The sequence below is a fragment of the Macadamia integrifolia genome, chromosome 14 (genome assembly GCF_013358625.1).
Source record: "Macadamia integrifolia cultivar HAES 741 chromosome 14, SCU_Mint_v3, whole genome shotgun sequence".
Taxonomy (NCBI): domain Eukaryota; kingdom Viridiplantae; phylum Streptophyta; class Magnoliopsida; order Proteales; family Proteaceae; genus Macadamia; species Macadamia integrifolia.
In genome coordinates this window covers 3,088,593-3,101,163 of record NC_056570.1, presented here as the reverse complement: position 1 = coordinate 3,101,163, position 12,571 = coordinate 3,088,593, and the positions used below count along the sequence as shown (strand labels likewise).

Here is a 12,571-nt window from a genome sequence, read left to right as displayed (position 1 = left end):
TTTTGGATTTCTAGTTTTGAACTAGGCATTGATCAAATTCTCCTACTATCAATTCACAAGCCCAGAGGGAGGAGAAAGAAGCTGAAAAGAGAATATATTTGAATGTGAAAGGAGCTCTGGGAGAATATATTTGTTAGGATCCTCCAAATTCAGAACAGTTGTATAGGTCCTACTGTCGTTAATGGGGCCTGCAAGGTAAGGGTTGTGTCTGAACGTGTGTATGAACCTGGGTGCCTATCCTCTACCCAGTGTCGTGGGCGGGAAGGAGCTCCGTCTTGTCTTGGTGATGAGACCACCCGTTCACTTCGTAGTTACATTTTGTAACTTCAAGCGAAAAACTTTGATGTTTCGATTCCCATAGACGGCGCTAATCTGATTCATCAGATTTTGACTGGGTCGTGACCTTTGCAGGAACCGGAGTCCCTGTAGAAGCCTGCACACAAAGAGTAAACCAAGAGCGCTAGATTGGTTCAGCACACCACAATCCATGCCTAAATCAGAATTCTTGCAACAGGTAAACTTAATTATTCAAAAAGAATCAATCCCTTTTCAGTGGCTCACCTTTGCTATTTATAGGCGTTGGACCATCGTCGTTCATGGAGAGTCCCAACTCGAACAACTGGCATGGGAGCTGATCCCTATTTTGTAGGAAGAAATTCTTGGGATATACCATTTGCCCAGGGGATTCCAGGAGATTCGTCCCAGATTCCCCACGCCTAAGTTGGGCCTGATTCCTTACTTGAGAGACTCCCGCGAAGGGACGACTCCCCCAACTAACCATCAAACGGAACCTGGGGTTTGGTGAGCTTGCAAGGCCCACCGACCCACCAATGCAAGATATCCCGGATTGCGACCTCAAACAACGGGGTTGGTTAGGCTTTGCAAGGGGTCTGCCTAGCGGCGACAAGCTGTTGGCTCGTCCCGAGGAGGGGCCGAGCCGTGGGCTCATCCCAATGAGGTAAGAATACCTTCGTTTTCCATCTGCTTTCATTTGTTTTATTCATCATCTAAGTCCCAATGAGGTAAGAATACCTTCGTTTTCATCATCTAAGTCCCAATGAGGTAAGAATACCTTCGTTTTCATCATCTAAGTCCCAATGAGGTAAGAATACCTTCGTTTTCCCTCTGCTTTCATTTGTTTTATTCATCATCTAATGAATATAGGATGATGAGTGACAAGAAGTTTGTCCTATTTACAGCTACCCCTTTTATATTACCCCATTTTGTTAACTTTATTTTGAGATTTCCCTTTCTCTTTTAATTGGAATTCAAATGAAGGGTAAGATTGATTTCAGATATCAGCTCAAGAATGCTGTATCTCATAAGAATTGATTTCAGATATCCTAGTGAAGATTATATATGCAGTTTTTTTTTTTAGTGTAGAAACTATGAGGAAGTGTTGTTTTCTACGGCTTTGAAAATAAGGATGTGCATGGAGAAGCTCTTGGGAGAGCTCCATCTCCTATATCTTTGACGACAAGAAATGTAAGAGGTCTACAATTTTCCTTTTCTTTTTTTTTTTTCTCTTTTCCCCCTACTTTATCCCTTCTGTTGGGGAGGGGGATTTTCTAAAACAATAGAGTGTAAGGAAAGCCAGATTTGGTATTCATTTCTCAATTCAATTAACAAGTCCAACTGCCCTACAAGTGAAAATTTAAAAAAAATGAAAATCTCAAGACATCCTTCAGATCATCAATTTGATCACAGTGGTACACATGCTGAGCACCTTATCACTTCTTTCTTCTCTTCCAGTCTGAGCACCTCATCTTCTTGCTCTTTGAGTCGCTTCTCCAGTTCTTCTATCTTACCATTTGTATCCATAAGCCAGTTCTTTACAATCCCGAGTGCTTCTGAAACTTCAACAATACGGCTCTGGAAGGAACTGTCATTTTCCTGGAACTCCTGGAACACTACTTCAAGTCCGGAGAATGAATTGCTTGTCTTCTCCAGTGAACTTCTGATCTCAATGAGATCTCTCTGAGCAGTGGCAATCTCATTGGACAATTTGGAATTTTGTTCCTTTAGTTCTTTACATTCTTGTTGGAACTTCTCTTCTTTTCTGTAGACTTCTTTCCTCTCAGCAAGTAATTGTTCTGTGGCATGAAGCTTATTGTTTGAGAGCTGCAGGTTAGATTCAGTCGTGTTTATCTCATCCTGTAACCTTGTAATCGTTTGGCTTCCAAGTATTATTTCTTCCTTCATCATCCTACTCTCCTCAATATATGAATCAATTTCTACAGTTTTTGAAACCAGTCTTTGGTTATCCTCTTTCTCTTTTGACATTCTTTCCAATTCTAAGTCTCGTAGTTCAGTTTGAACCAACTGCAGCTTCAAATTTTGCTCTTCAAACTGCTCTTCCAGTTCCTTTTTCTGGGTTTGTAAAGAGGCCAGCTTTAATTGTAAACCCTGTATTATTCTCTGTTCCTGCTTCATGGTATTTGCAATTTCTACAGTTTTTGAAACCAGTACCAGGTTCTCCACCTGAGCAGAATACAATTCCTGAGTTAAATCAGTAGCTCCCTCATTCACAAATACCAGTTCATGTTTTAGTGCTCCATTCTCATCCCGCAATGTTGAATTATCATCTTTCAACAGATCATCTCTGGCTTTCAGGTCTTCAGAGAATTTCTTCCCCTTATCATTTGCAGCTTCAATTTGTTGTTTAATGCTTCCACTGGGTTTCTCCTTAGAAGAAGGATCCGAATCGGAATATTGGCTGGAACTTGTTCCTTCTTGGTAATAAAATTTCTCCTTTAACTCTGCAGCATGATCATCATGATGTTCATACAGTGATTGGCACTGTTTGTGGTACTTCTCGACAAGGTCAACAAGTTGTGACTCTATGTTCAAGTTCACCTCGTCTTCTTCATCTTTGATAAGCTTCAAGACCCTTTTCACTTTATTTTCAATTTCTGCAATAAACAGGATGTTCTTAATCCATTATTTGATCATCAATCAAGTAAAATAATATGAGACGAACAACTCAAGTTCTAAAAGAACAGATAAAATAGAATGCCATTAACAAATTGCAGGCAAATAATCAACTGGAAATTGAATGTAGAAAAATGGATAAACTGCGTAAAGCACATGAGCAAGTAAGCTAGCTATACAATCAAAATAGCAGCTATCCAAGAGAACAAACTTCAGAGATTCAATCAGGTGACACATCCTAACTCCTAAGAAACTACTAAGATTAAAAACATAAGAGCCATTACCATTACATTTAGAAAAGAAATAACAGCAAATAAGGGAAAAAAAAATGAACCAGAAGCATTAAGGAAATCATGCTGTTGTGTATAAGGGTGTAAAAATGGGTAATGAGGATTGGATTTCTTCTCATCTAGTTTCTCAGGTTTGATCAATTTTCTTTTGTTTTGTTAAAACTAGCTTTATGAATGAGTTAAGCTACACTCCGTAGCCTTTTCTTTTTTTGGGTAAAATACACTTTGTAGGCACCTGGAATTAAATGCTTTCATTTTGGTTTGCCACAACATTCCGTGTGCCTACAGTCTTCAACAAAAATGGACCCATTTCTTTACATCACTGAAATATAAAGACATAAGGGAAACAGAACACTACTTGGCCGCAAGGCCCCTGCTCCAGTGAGGGGGCCAATGGGAGTACATTTAAGCATACAACGGGGGTGGGCAGGACGGTTGTTTCACCGGCCCGGTGTCTTGGTGCAGGAGTGCACGACCGGGTAGCATTCTTTTCACCAAAGAAGTAACATATGTGTTTTCTATGTTAACGTGGTGCATCCAAACCCCCCCCCCCAAAAAAAAAGTACATATTTGATTAGACAAAAAGATTACCTCCACTGCATTAAGTACCAATATTCTAGGTACCTCACTAAGAAGTGTAATTCAGCCATTCACTCAGATAGTATTAGTCAACTACTGAAACATCTCTACCAAAAAAAAAAAAACCTACTGAAATGTCTATTTTCGGGGAGCTAGCACTATGTCCATTACAAGAGCATGTTGGACATCCGATAGGGGGCCTGGATGTTTGAGGATTGACTCCAACCACATGTGGGTGGGTGTGTTCTCTCCCCGCCCCCCCCCACCCCCCTAGGAGTAGGTTGGCCATTGGCCCTCAATGCCCATCAGGGGGCACTGTAGGATAGATTAGCGGAAAAAATGAAGAAAAAAAGTGGTCATCCACAGCTGGTGTTCAAACGTCCTACAGTGGGTCCCACTTGAACACAGGAATAGGCCAACTGCACAGCTGGAATCCCAACCATAAATTACCAGATTATCTAAAGAACACAGTGTCAGCATTGTTCTTTCCTGTTCTTATAGGCTCATATCAGTGAGGAAATATTGAAATGGTAATAACAAGATAAAATAGCAGCAGAATGAGCATTATAAATTGGAAATCAATTAATGATCACAAAAATCATAGGATTTACTGAAACAACAAAACTATAGCATTTGCATATATAGAGAGTAACTTTTTTGTCAATTGGACCTTAGTTGTCAAAAAGACAATATAAACAAAAAATAATATGAGAAATAGAATAACTTTTTTGCATGTTGAGAAAATATTATAAAATATGTTTATCTGATTTCCTATTTCCATTGTCTTGTCTTCATTGGAGGAAAAACTATGAATTAATTTCTTCAACGACATTTGAAAGATCAAGAACATTTCCTAGAAGATCTGGAGCAAGAAATCACCTTTTTTTGTCTCTTCAAGCTCTTCAGTTTTTTCAGGAGCAGCATGAGACCCCAAAAGGGATTTTATTTCATCCCTCCCGTGATGTTTCGTCATCCTTGGACAGTGATCTGGAACAAAGAAATCAAACAATCGTCATAATTTAAGCATGCTAAACATGACTCTGTACAAGAACTAGATTATTGTTCAAGATATTAGAAGTCTGCCTGTACATGATTAATCAAATTTTCGTGAATGAATATAGCAAGATTGAAAGTACAGACAAATCAGAAAATTGAAACTGAAACTTTAATGAAAGATTTTGAACCGACAAAGGAAACTGATGAAAAAAACTACGTTTTTTTTTTTTTTTTTTTCAGGTTGCATGTGTTATCTGTTACCAACTCTGCAGTTGTATATTCCAAAAATGAGTGGAGGAACTTGAGCTAAAAGCCTAAACTAAGAACCTCAAAAGTGAGAATCTAAATCATCAAAGATGAAAAAAAAAAAAAAAAGGGATGAAGAGTGAAGACTCACATGCGCCTTGACCATTTTGCTGTTCTGTGATGTCGCTTCAAGATAGATCTAAGCTTGGATGCGAATTTCAGCTCTGGCACACAAAAAACGAAAACCAAAAATAAAAAAGATAGGCCAAAAAAAAAACCCCCAAAAAAACGGAAACCAAATTAAAACAAAAATGAGAAGCAGAGGGGGGACGAGAGAAAGAAGAGGAATATAGGGGAGGTGTAGTTCAAATTTTGTTCTTATGAACTTCATCGAGTGGACCTGAGCTTCAAGAAAATTTAAAAGGAACAGAGTTCGATGGATCCAAGAAACCATAAGTTCTCTTTCCGAGCGGTCAAAAGAAATAGATAGGAATTGAGTCAAGAATCAATGAAATGCCACTAACGGGACTGAACATTCAGAATAAATTTTCTTACAAGAACTTCACCTAAAGAAGAAAAACGAAAAGTGTTCGAGCTCAGAATCTTGGATATCATCACCAAAAATTCGAAGACGAGGGAGGGGGGAATGAAGAAATTGATTTCGGAAGATTTTCGTCTAGTCTATTCCAAGGAAGAAAAAGAAATTTGAAGAAGAATCAATCCAGAAACCAGAGTTCACTAGTACCTGCAAGTTCGAGCTCATAATCTTGGACAATGTCACCGAAAACCGATCCGAGCTTCTTGACAATTCGAAGTCGAGTGCCAAAAAAAAATGAAGAAATGAATATCGGAAAATTTTCGCTAAACTATTTCAAGAAAAAACATTAAAGAAGAATCAATCCAGAAACCAGACTTCATTAATACCTGCGAGTTCGAGCTCGGAATATTGGATATGTCACCGAAAATCGATCCAAGCTTCTTCAAAATTCGAAGACGAGAAGGAAAGAAATGAAGAAATGGATATCGAAAGAATTTCGCCTAAAAATATTAAAAATATTAAAGAAGAATCGATTTAGAAACCAGAATCCCCAAGTACCTGCGAGCTCGAGCTCAAAATCTTGGATATCGTCGCCGAAAATCGATTCGAGCTTCTCGAAAATTCAAAAACGAGTTGGGAAAAAAATATGAAGAAATAAGGAGAGAGAGACTAGTGTGCAGCCGCAGAGGCGCAGACTGAAGACTGGAGAGTATGCGTGGCCACTTTAGTTTGAGGTATCGGTATCGGATCAATAATAGGGTGATACGTACCGGTATTGTTAATAACCTTTATAAAAACATGTTTTTTTTTTTTTCCACTGCATATTATGTGGGACCCGAGGGAGCCCCTAAGATATTATTGATAAAACCTTTTTAATAATATGATTAAACAATCATAAAATTAGATTTTTATAAGAGTGAAAGGGAAACTTTTCTGATACAGCCCGATTCATACCGATACGTTTCGGATTTGAAGGTGACCGATACCTAATCCTTTGAATTAAAAGTTTAAAACCATCGGACCACTTGAGGTGATTTGGCGGCTGATTCCTTTCCCGCGCTCTATCTTTTGTCTTGTCCGCAACTTGGAATAGTTATAGTGGTTTAAACGTTAAACTAGAGACTATTTAGTGGACCACGTCCGGGGTCCCCGATCCCATCCGTAGAGATGGAATATATATCAATCCCAGTGCCAGTGTAGGTTCCACTGCACGTGCTTGAAATAGAAACTTACGAAATCATTATACCATGTCATTGTATTAAATTATTTAATTTTTTATTACATTAAGAGCTCTTTGATATAATTTGTTTTTTTTTTTCATAAAAATGATTTTAATTACATTTGAGATCATTTATGGAGTTAGTTTGTATTTAAAAGAAAAAATCATAAAGAGATTAAAAATCATTTATGTTTTTTGGCCGAAAATGATTTTCAGACATTTTTGTGCTGAATCTTAATAAGCACGTGCTTATAAGCCCCTATTCTACCAAAAAAAAAAAAGTGTTTATAAGACCTTTATAGAGGGGTAAAGTAGTAATTTGATTTACATTTAGGAATCCAAGCACCTTGCCCTCTCTTCTTCTTATTTTTCTACCTTAGTACAAACCATGGTAGCAATTTTCTTCCTCATTCCAAACCAAACCCGACCTCACCTCTCCTTTTTCCATCCTACTCAATCTCTCCCTTATTTTAGGAGTAGTAGCCACTATCACAACCACTGTTAGTTAAAACGCGTTTAAAACACGTTCCCCTTTTTTTGCCGTTTAAAACGTGTTTTCCCGTATGCTATTATACAATCCGGAAAAAAACGGAAACGGCAAAAGAATCCGTTTTAAAAGCGTTTTAAACGGTCGTTTTAAACGCGTATCCGTTTTTTAAGGGTAAAATAGGAATTTTATTAAAAAAATTAATTAATTAAAAAAAAAACTATTAGTAAAAGTGAAGAGTGAAGACAATATGGTACTTGGTTTTTTGTTTTTAACTTCCATACTATCTATAGGAAAAAAATCTCATCTTCTTATAGCCCATTGAGTAAGGAGAAGTTAAAGCTAGCAACATCTCATTTTCTTGTAGCCCATTGGGCTATTTTATCTTGGGACTCTTAGAGCTTTTGGAATATTAAATGCATGTATACAAGTAATAATCTCTCAAATTGCATGAGTATACTACCATTTTTTTTGTTTCGTTTTTCTGAAAACTACACGTTTAATACTCGTACTGTTCGTTTTCGTCCGTTTGCCGTTCCCTGTTTTTTTGACCTTTTTTTGACCGTACCGTTCATCGTTTTTATCTGTTTAAAACCCGTACCGTACGTTTCTGTTTTTTTGCCGTTCCCGTTTTAACTAATAGTGGTCATGACTACGAAGAGGCAAGCTGATTCATGTTTTGGTGAAACTTCAATGTTTTATTTATTATTATTTTTTTAAATCCTAATGTTAACGGCACATGGGGCACCTAAGATAATATTAACGAAAAAAAAAAAAACACATAAAAGGATTATAAAAGGGGACATAACCTGCCTCACCCCAACCCTAAAGATAACAACACACCCTCATACTCAGCAGAAGCCCAACACCAATAATCCAAATAAACAAAAGCAAGAAGGGAACTACAGTCAAAACATTGGTATATCAACTTTTTCTTCTCGAGCAATCATACTTAAAGCTCTTGGGAGATTTTGATCAGCATAAAATAGACCATTGCTAGAAGCGTCATGCACCAAGTTAGCTAAGACAATCGGCAGCACGATTGCTTTCATGGTAGGAGAAAGTAATTTGCGAATCAAGGGAGTCACAAAGAGATAGAGGACTTCTTGAAATAAGTACCAACAACTCCACACATTGCTTTTTTGAAGAAAAAGGGGGGGGGGGGGAAATAAGGCTTCACAACTGAGGAGTGAATCAGTAGTTACTACCATCCCCTTCTTTTCTTTTATCTCTAGTTTTGTTTGCTTCTATATCTTTGGGCTTGTTTTGTCCGTTCCTATCTCTTAGGCTATGTTTGGTAACCAAGAAAAGAATAGAAAATAATACAAAATACATAATAAGACAAAAGTCATGATTACACAATGATTTTTTTTAAGTGTCTATCTCTTTATTCAAATTCAAAATTTTATGAGTTTTCTTTTACTTTTTCTTTTGGCTTCCAAACATAGCCTTAGGGCTTGCTTTTGTCCTTTTCTTCTTGGAATGGCTCTCTTTGGGTAAGGTTTTTTCCCATGATTAGCCGGATTGGTTTAGTCTGTCGTATATGTTTTCTTTTCTGTTTAATATACTTTTCATTCACCAAAAAAATAGTAGTTACAAAAAATTTATTCCCAAATTATCCATCAAGCAAACTGTATTGCCAACATTGATCCTGGCATATATATTGTAAAATATCTATACAGTAGAATAAATAAATAAATAAATAGTATTTAATTAATAATTAATAATAATAAATATTAAAATTAATTATGATGTTAACCAGTCGTCAGAGCATCCCCATTCCCTTTCACTAGGGGTGTCAACCAGTCGGGCCGGTCCTGTTTCAGTCGGGCTTAATCGGGCTTTAAGACTTTCAAAGGCTACACCGTGTCCGCCCATTTAACTAATCGGGCTTAGTTATTGAGGATATGGTACACTTTATATTTGGTCGGTCAGCCTTGGGCTATAATCAGGCTTTAGTCGGGCCTTAACTGGGCTACGGACATGTTTAATGTTAAACGGGTTTTAACCGGTTTTTAAATGGGCCTTCTTTAAAATGTGCTCTTATATTTCGTCCCACTCATGCAAGCCCAAAAAAATGACAATAAATCAATAAATGATACCAAATATAACCATTATTTAAAATGTGAACATATCTTTACTTTTTAGTTTTTATTCTTTAATTTAGGGGGTAAAATAGGTATTCTACAATCATTAAAGGGTCGGGCCAAGTCGGTGCACAATAGGCTGGTCTCGGTCGGGCGTTATTCGGTCAGTCTCGGTCGGGCGCCCGACGGTCCAAGTAGCAAAACCGAGACCGACCATTTATAAACGGGCCGAGCTCAAGCCCGACACGTTTAATAAACAGTCGGGGCTGGGCCGATCTATAAACGATCGGTCCCGGTCTGTTTAGTCGGGTCGGGCCACGAATTGACACCCCTACCTTTCACCAGGGGCTATGTTGATTCAACAAAACCCTAGTTTGGGTGCAATTTCAAGATCTGCCTCTGGAATATTGGCACGAAAAAGTGCTTCTGACTATGGCAAAGGCTGTGGGTCGCCCCGTGGTTCTCGACCAGTGCACCAAATTTGTCATGTATGGAAACTATGCTCTCGTCCTTGTCGAGATGGAGGTGGGGGTCCGAGACCAGAGGAGATTCAGGTCGAACAATGGCAGCTTGGTACTATGAACTTATTCTGGTTCAAGCAAAAACTGGTTTACGAGGATTCTCTGGAAAAGTGTGGTTTCTGCAAAAAAGTGGGGCATACTATTAGTGATTGCAGGGAGAAAAAGATCATTGATGCTAAGGCTTCCAGACTTGTGACCGATGGAGGCATCCCTGGAGCTGTTTATGCAGAGGACACTCCTAGGGACTCGGTAGTGCCTGCAACCCGTTCTTCCTCGCGAAGATCGCAGTACGGAGCCAATGCTGCTGCCGCTCATGGTGGCGGGTCTGCCCTTCACGTTGGTGGAGCAGCCACAGAGTGGGCTGGTGAAATTGTCTTGGGGGAGAGAGAGAATCTCAATGAGAATCTTCTAGTGATGGAAGGTGAGCTTGCTATGGCATCCGATGAGGTGGAGAGTCCTATGGAGAATGTTATGCCCCAATCAAGGAGACCTTTTCCTTTGGGTGCTGAGGTGGATTCACTATCCATATCTAACGGGGCAATTTCAAATTTTGATATGATTCAAAATATAGAAGATATTAACCGATTGGAAGTGGTGATCGGCTCGGATGACGTGGACTGCTTGGGTTTGGGTATGGATTCTGAGTTTATCCATCACCCATCTGACCTGGATAACACTACTCTCTTGAACAATGAAGACCATGCTTCTCAAGCCGCTGGTTCATACTTGGACGGGGTGCACAGGAGTCTAAGATATGCCAGCCGTGGTGGCTATGCCATTAGGGGAGGTCGTGGTCCAGGGAGTGGTTTGATCAATGCTCGCGAGGGGGTTGAGAGAGTTGAATCAGTAGCATTGCAAAGAGAGGAAGGGCAGTCTGGTTGGGTTAGAATTCAGAAGAAGAAAGGGAAGCAGACATACGTTGAGGGTCGGCCATCTTCAAGGACTGACCAATATCTCTCCTCTAAGTGATCATGAAAGTTCTCTTTTGGAATGCTCGTGGTATAAAGAAGGTTGCCGCCAAGGCTACATTATCAATGATAGCTAGAGCCAATTCTCCTGAAGTTATTTGTATTGCAGACCAATGATCGCAACGGAAAAATTTCCCAAGCTTTTCTTCAATAAGCTCGGGTTTGCTGCGGATTTTATTTGTAATAATAGGGTCGATGCGCACCCTAATTTATGGGTCATGTGGAGGCAGAATATCAAGAAGCCAACTATTCTATCTATGTCTAATCAACAAATAACCATTAATCTTGAGTGGTAGGGAAGCTCTCTTGACATATCAGTGGTGCATGCAAAATGTTTCAGAGCAGATCGGAGGACCTTGTGGGTGGAGTTGACTGCTACCTCTTCGGGAAGGCCGAGAATGCTTATTGGTGACTTTAATGCAACTTTGTTTGCCCATGAGAGGAGAGGGCCTAGGTGATTCTGTGTTGGGGCTGCTTTTGAATTTTCTGCTATGGTTGATGCTACTGCCATGATTCAAATTCCTTCTTCTGGTAGGAAGTTTATTTGGAGTAACAACCAAAGAAGGGGACATGTGGATGCGGTCTTAGACAAGACCTTCGTGAATGAAGATTGGATGAAGATCTTTGATGATCTTTTGCAAAAGGTGCTTCCCCATATTGCTTCAGATCACTCTCCCCTGCTTGCTTGCTCTGGTTTTGCGTTGAAGCCTAAGAATTCCTCCTTCAGAATAAATAACTTCTAGATGGACCACCCTGAATTCTTAGATTTGATTAATGTAACATGGAGCATTAATGTCTCTGGATCCCCAACTTACATCTTGGCTCAGAAATTGAAGGCCCTGAAGCATGCCATTCGATCTTGGTTGCTGGAAGCTTTTTCCAATCTGAATCATGAGGTGGCAATTGCAAAATCAGGGTTAGACGACATTCAAAGGTGTCTCGAGGAGGAGGCCCATTCTGAGCAGCTGGTCAATTTGGAAGCTGATGCCAAGACCAAATATTGGAATGCAATTGATAACCACGAGAAATTATGGGTTCAAAAATCAAGAATTAGGTGGTTGAAGGATGGGGATAGATGTTCAAGGTTTTTCCATGTCATGGCTAAAGTCAAGAGAGCTAGAAATTCCATCAGAAGCATTATCACTGAGAATGGATCTGAAGTCAGTGACTTGGATCAATTGGGGTCTTACTTGTCTGATTTCTACGAGAATTTTCACAAGAAAGTGGACCTCGAATATCATCCTCATATTTTTAATTGTATCCCCAACATTCTTCAGGACCATGATTGGCTTATGCTTGATGCTATTCCATCTGATGATGAGATTAAAAAAGCGGTGTGGGACCTGGATCCCGATAGCTCCCCAGGGCTAGACGGGTTTTCGGGATCTTTCTTCAGGAGGTGTTGGATGATCATCAATCTCGACGTTTGCAGAGTAGTTAAGGGATTTTTCTCTTCTGGTATTCTCCCTTATGGAATTTATGCTAATTTTTTACTGTTAATTCCTAAGGTGTTGGGTTCATTCAAAAAATTCATGGCTATTACTGGTGTCTTCGAAGCAGAGGTGGAGGGTCTAATGGAGGGTTTGATGTGTGCTAAGGACATGAATGTTATTCAACTTCGGGTGGAATCAGACTCTAGTGCGGTGGTGACCATGGTTCATCAAAGGAAAATTCCGTGGTATGCTCTCCAGCAATGGATGCATCTCTAG

The 12,571-nt window shown here is 39.3% G+C and overlaps 2 protein-coding genes across 4 annotated transcripts; one reads left to right on the top strand and one right to left on the bottom strand.

Annotated features, from left to right (window-relative positions):
• Window positions 1-1,584: 1,584 nt before the first annotated feature.
• On the bottom strand, window positions 1,585-6,266 carry LOC122061267 (interaptin-like). 3 transcript variants are annotated; one of them, XM_042624484.1, is made up of 6 exons: window positions 6,139-6,265; window positions 5,967-6,020; window positions 5,788-5,842; window positions 5,194-5,266; window positions 4,680-4,787; window positions 1,585-2,912 (listed from the first exon to the last, which is right to left on the bottom strand). In XM_042624484.1, exons 5-6 carry the CDS (start codon window positions 4,771-4,773, stop codon window positions 1,702-1,704), a joined length of 1,305 nt encoding a protein of 434 aa, XP_042480418.1. In that variant the 5' UTR covers window positions 4,774-4,787; window positions 5,194-5,266; window positions 5,788-5,842; window positions 5,967-6,020; window positions 6,139-6,265; the 3' UTR covers window positions 1,585-1,701. The 3 variants fall into 3 exon arrangements, with proteins under 3 accessions (XP_042480418.1, XP_042480419.1, XP_042480420.1); XM_042624485.1 differs by having other exon boundaries at window positions 5,788-5,839; XM_042624486.1 differs by lacking the exons at window positions 5,788-5,842; window positions 5,967-6,020 and having other exon boundaries at window positions 6,139-6,266.
• A 5,339-nt stretch (window positions 6,267-11,605) lies between these two features.
• On the top strand, window positions 11,606-12,571 carry LOC122061688. Its single transcript, XM_042625103.1, has one exon. The coding sequence runs from the start codon at window positions 11,606-11,608 to the stop codon at window positions 12,569-12,571; it is 966 nt and encodes a 321-aa protein (XP_042481037.1).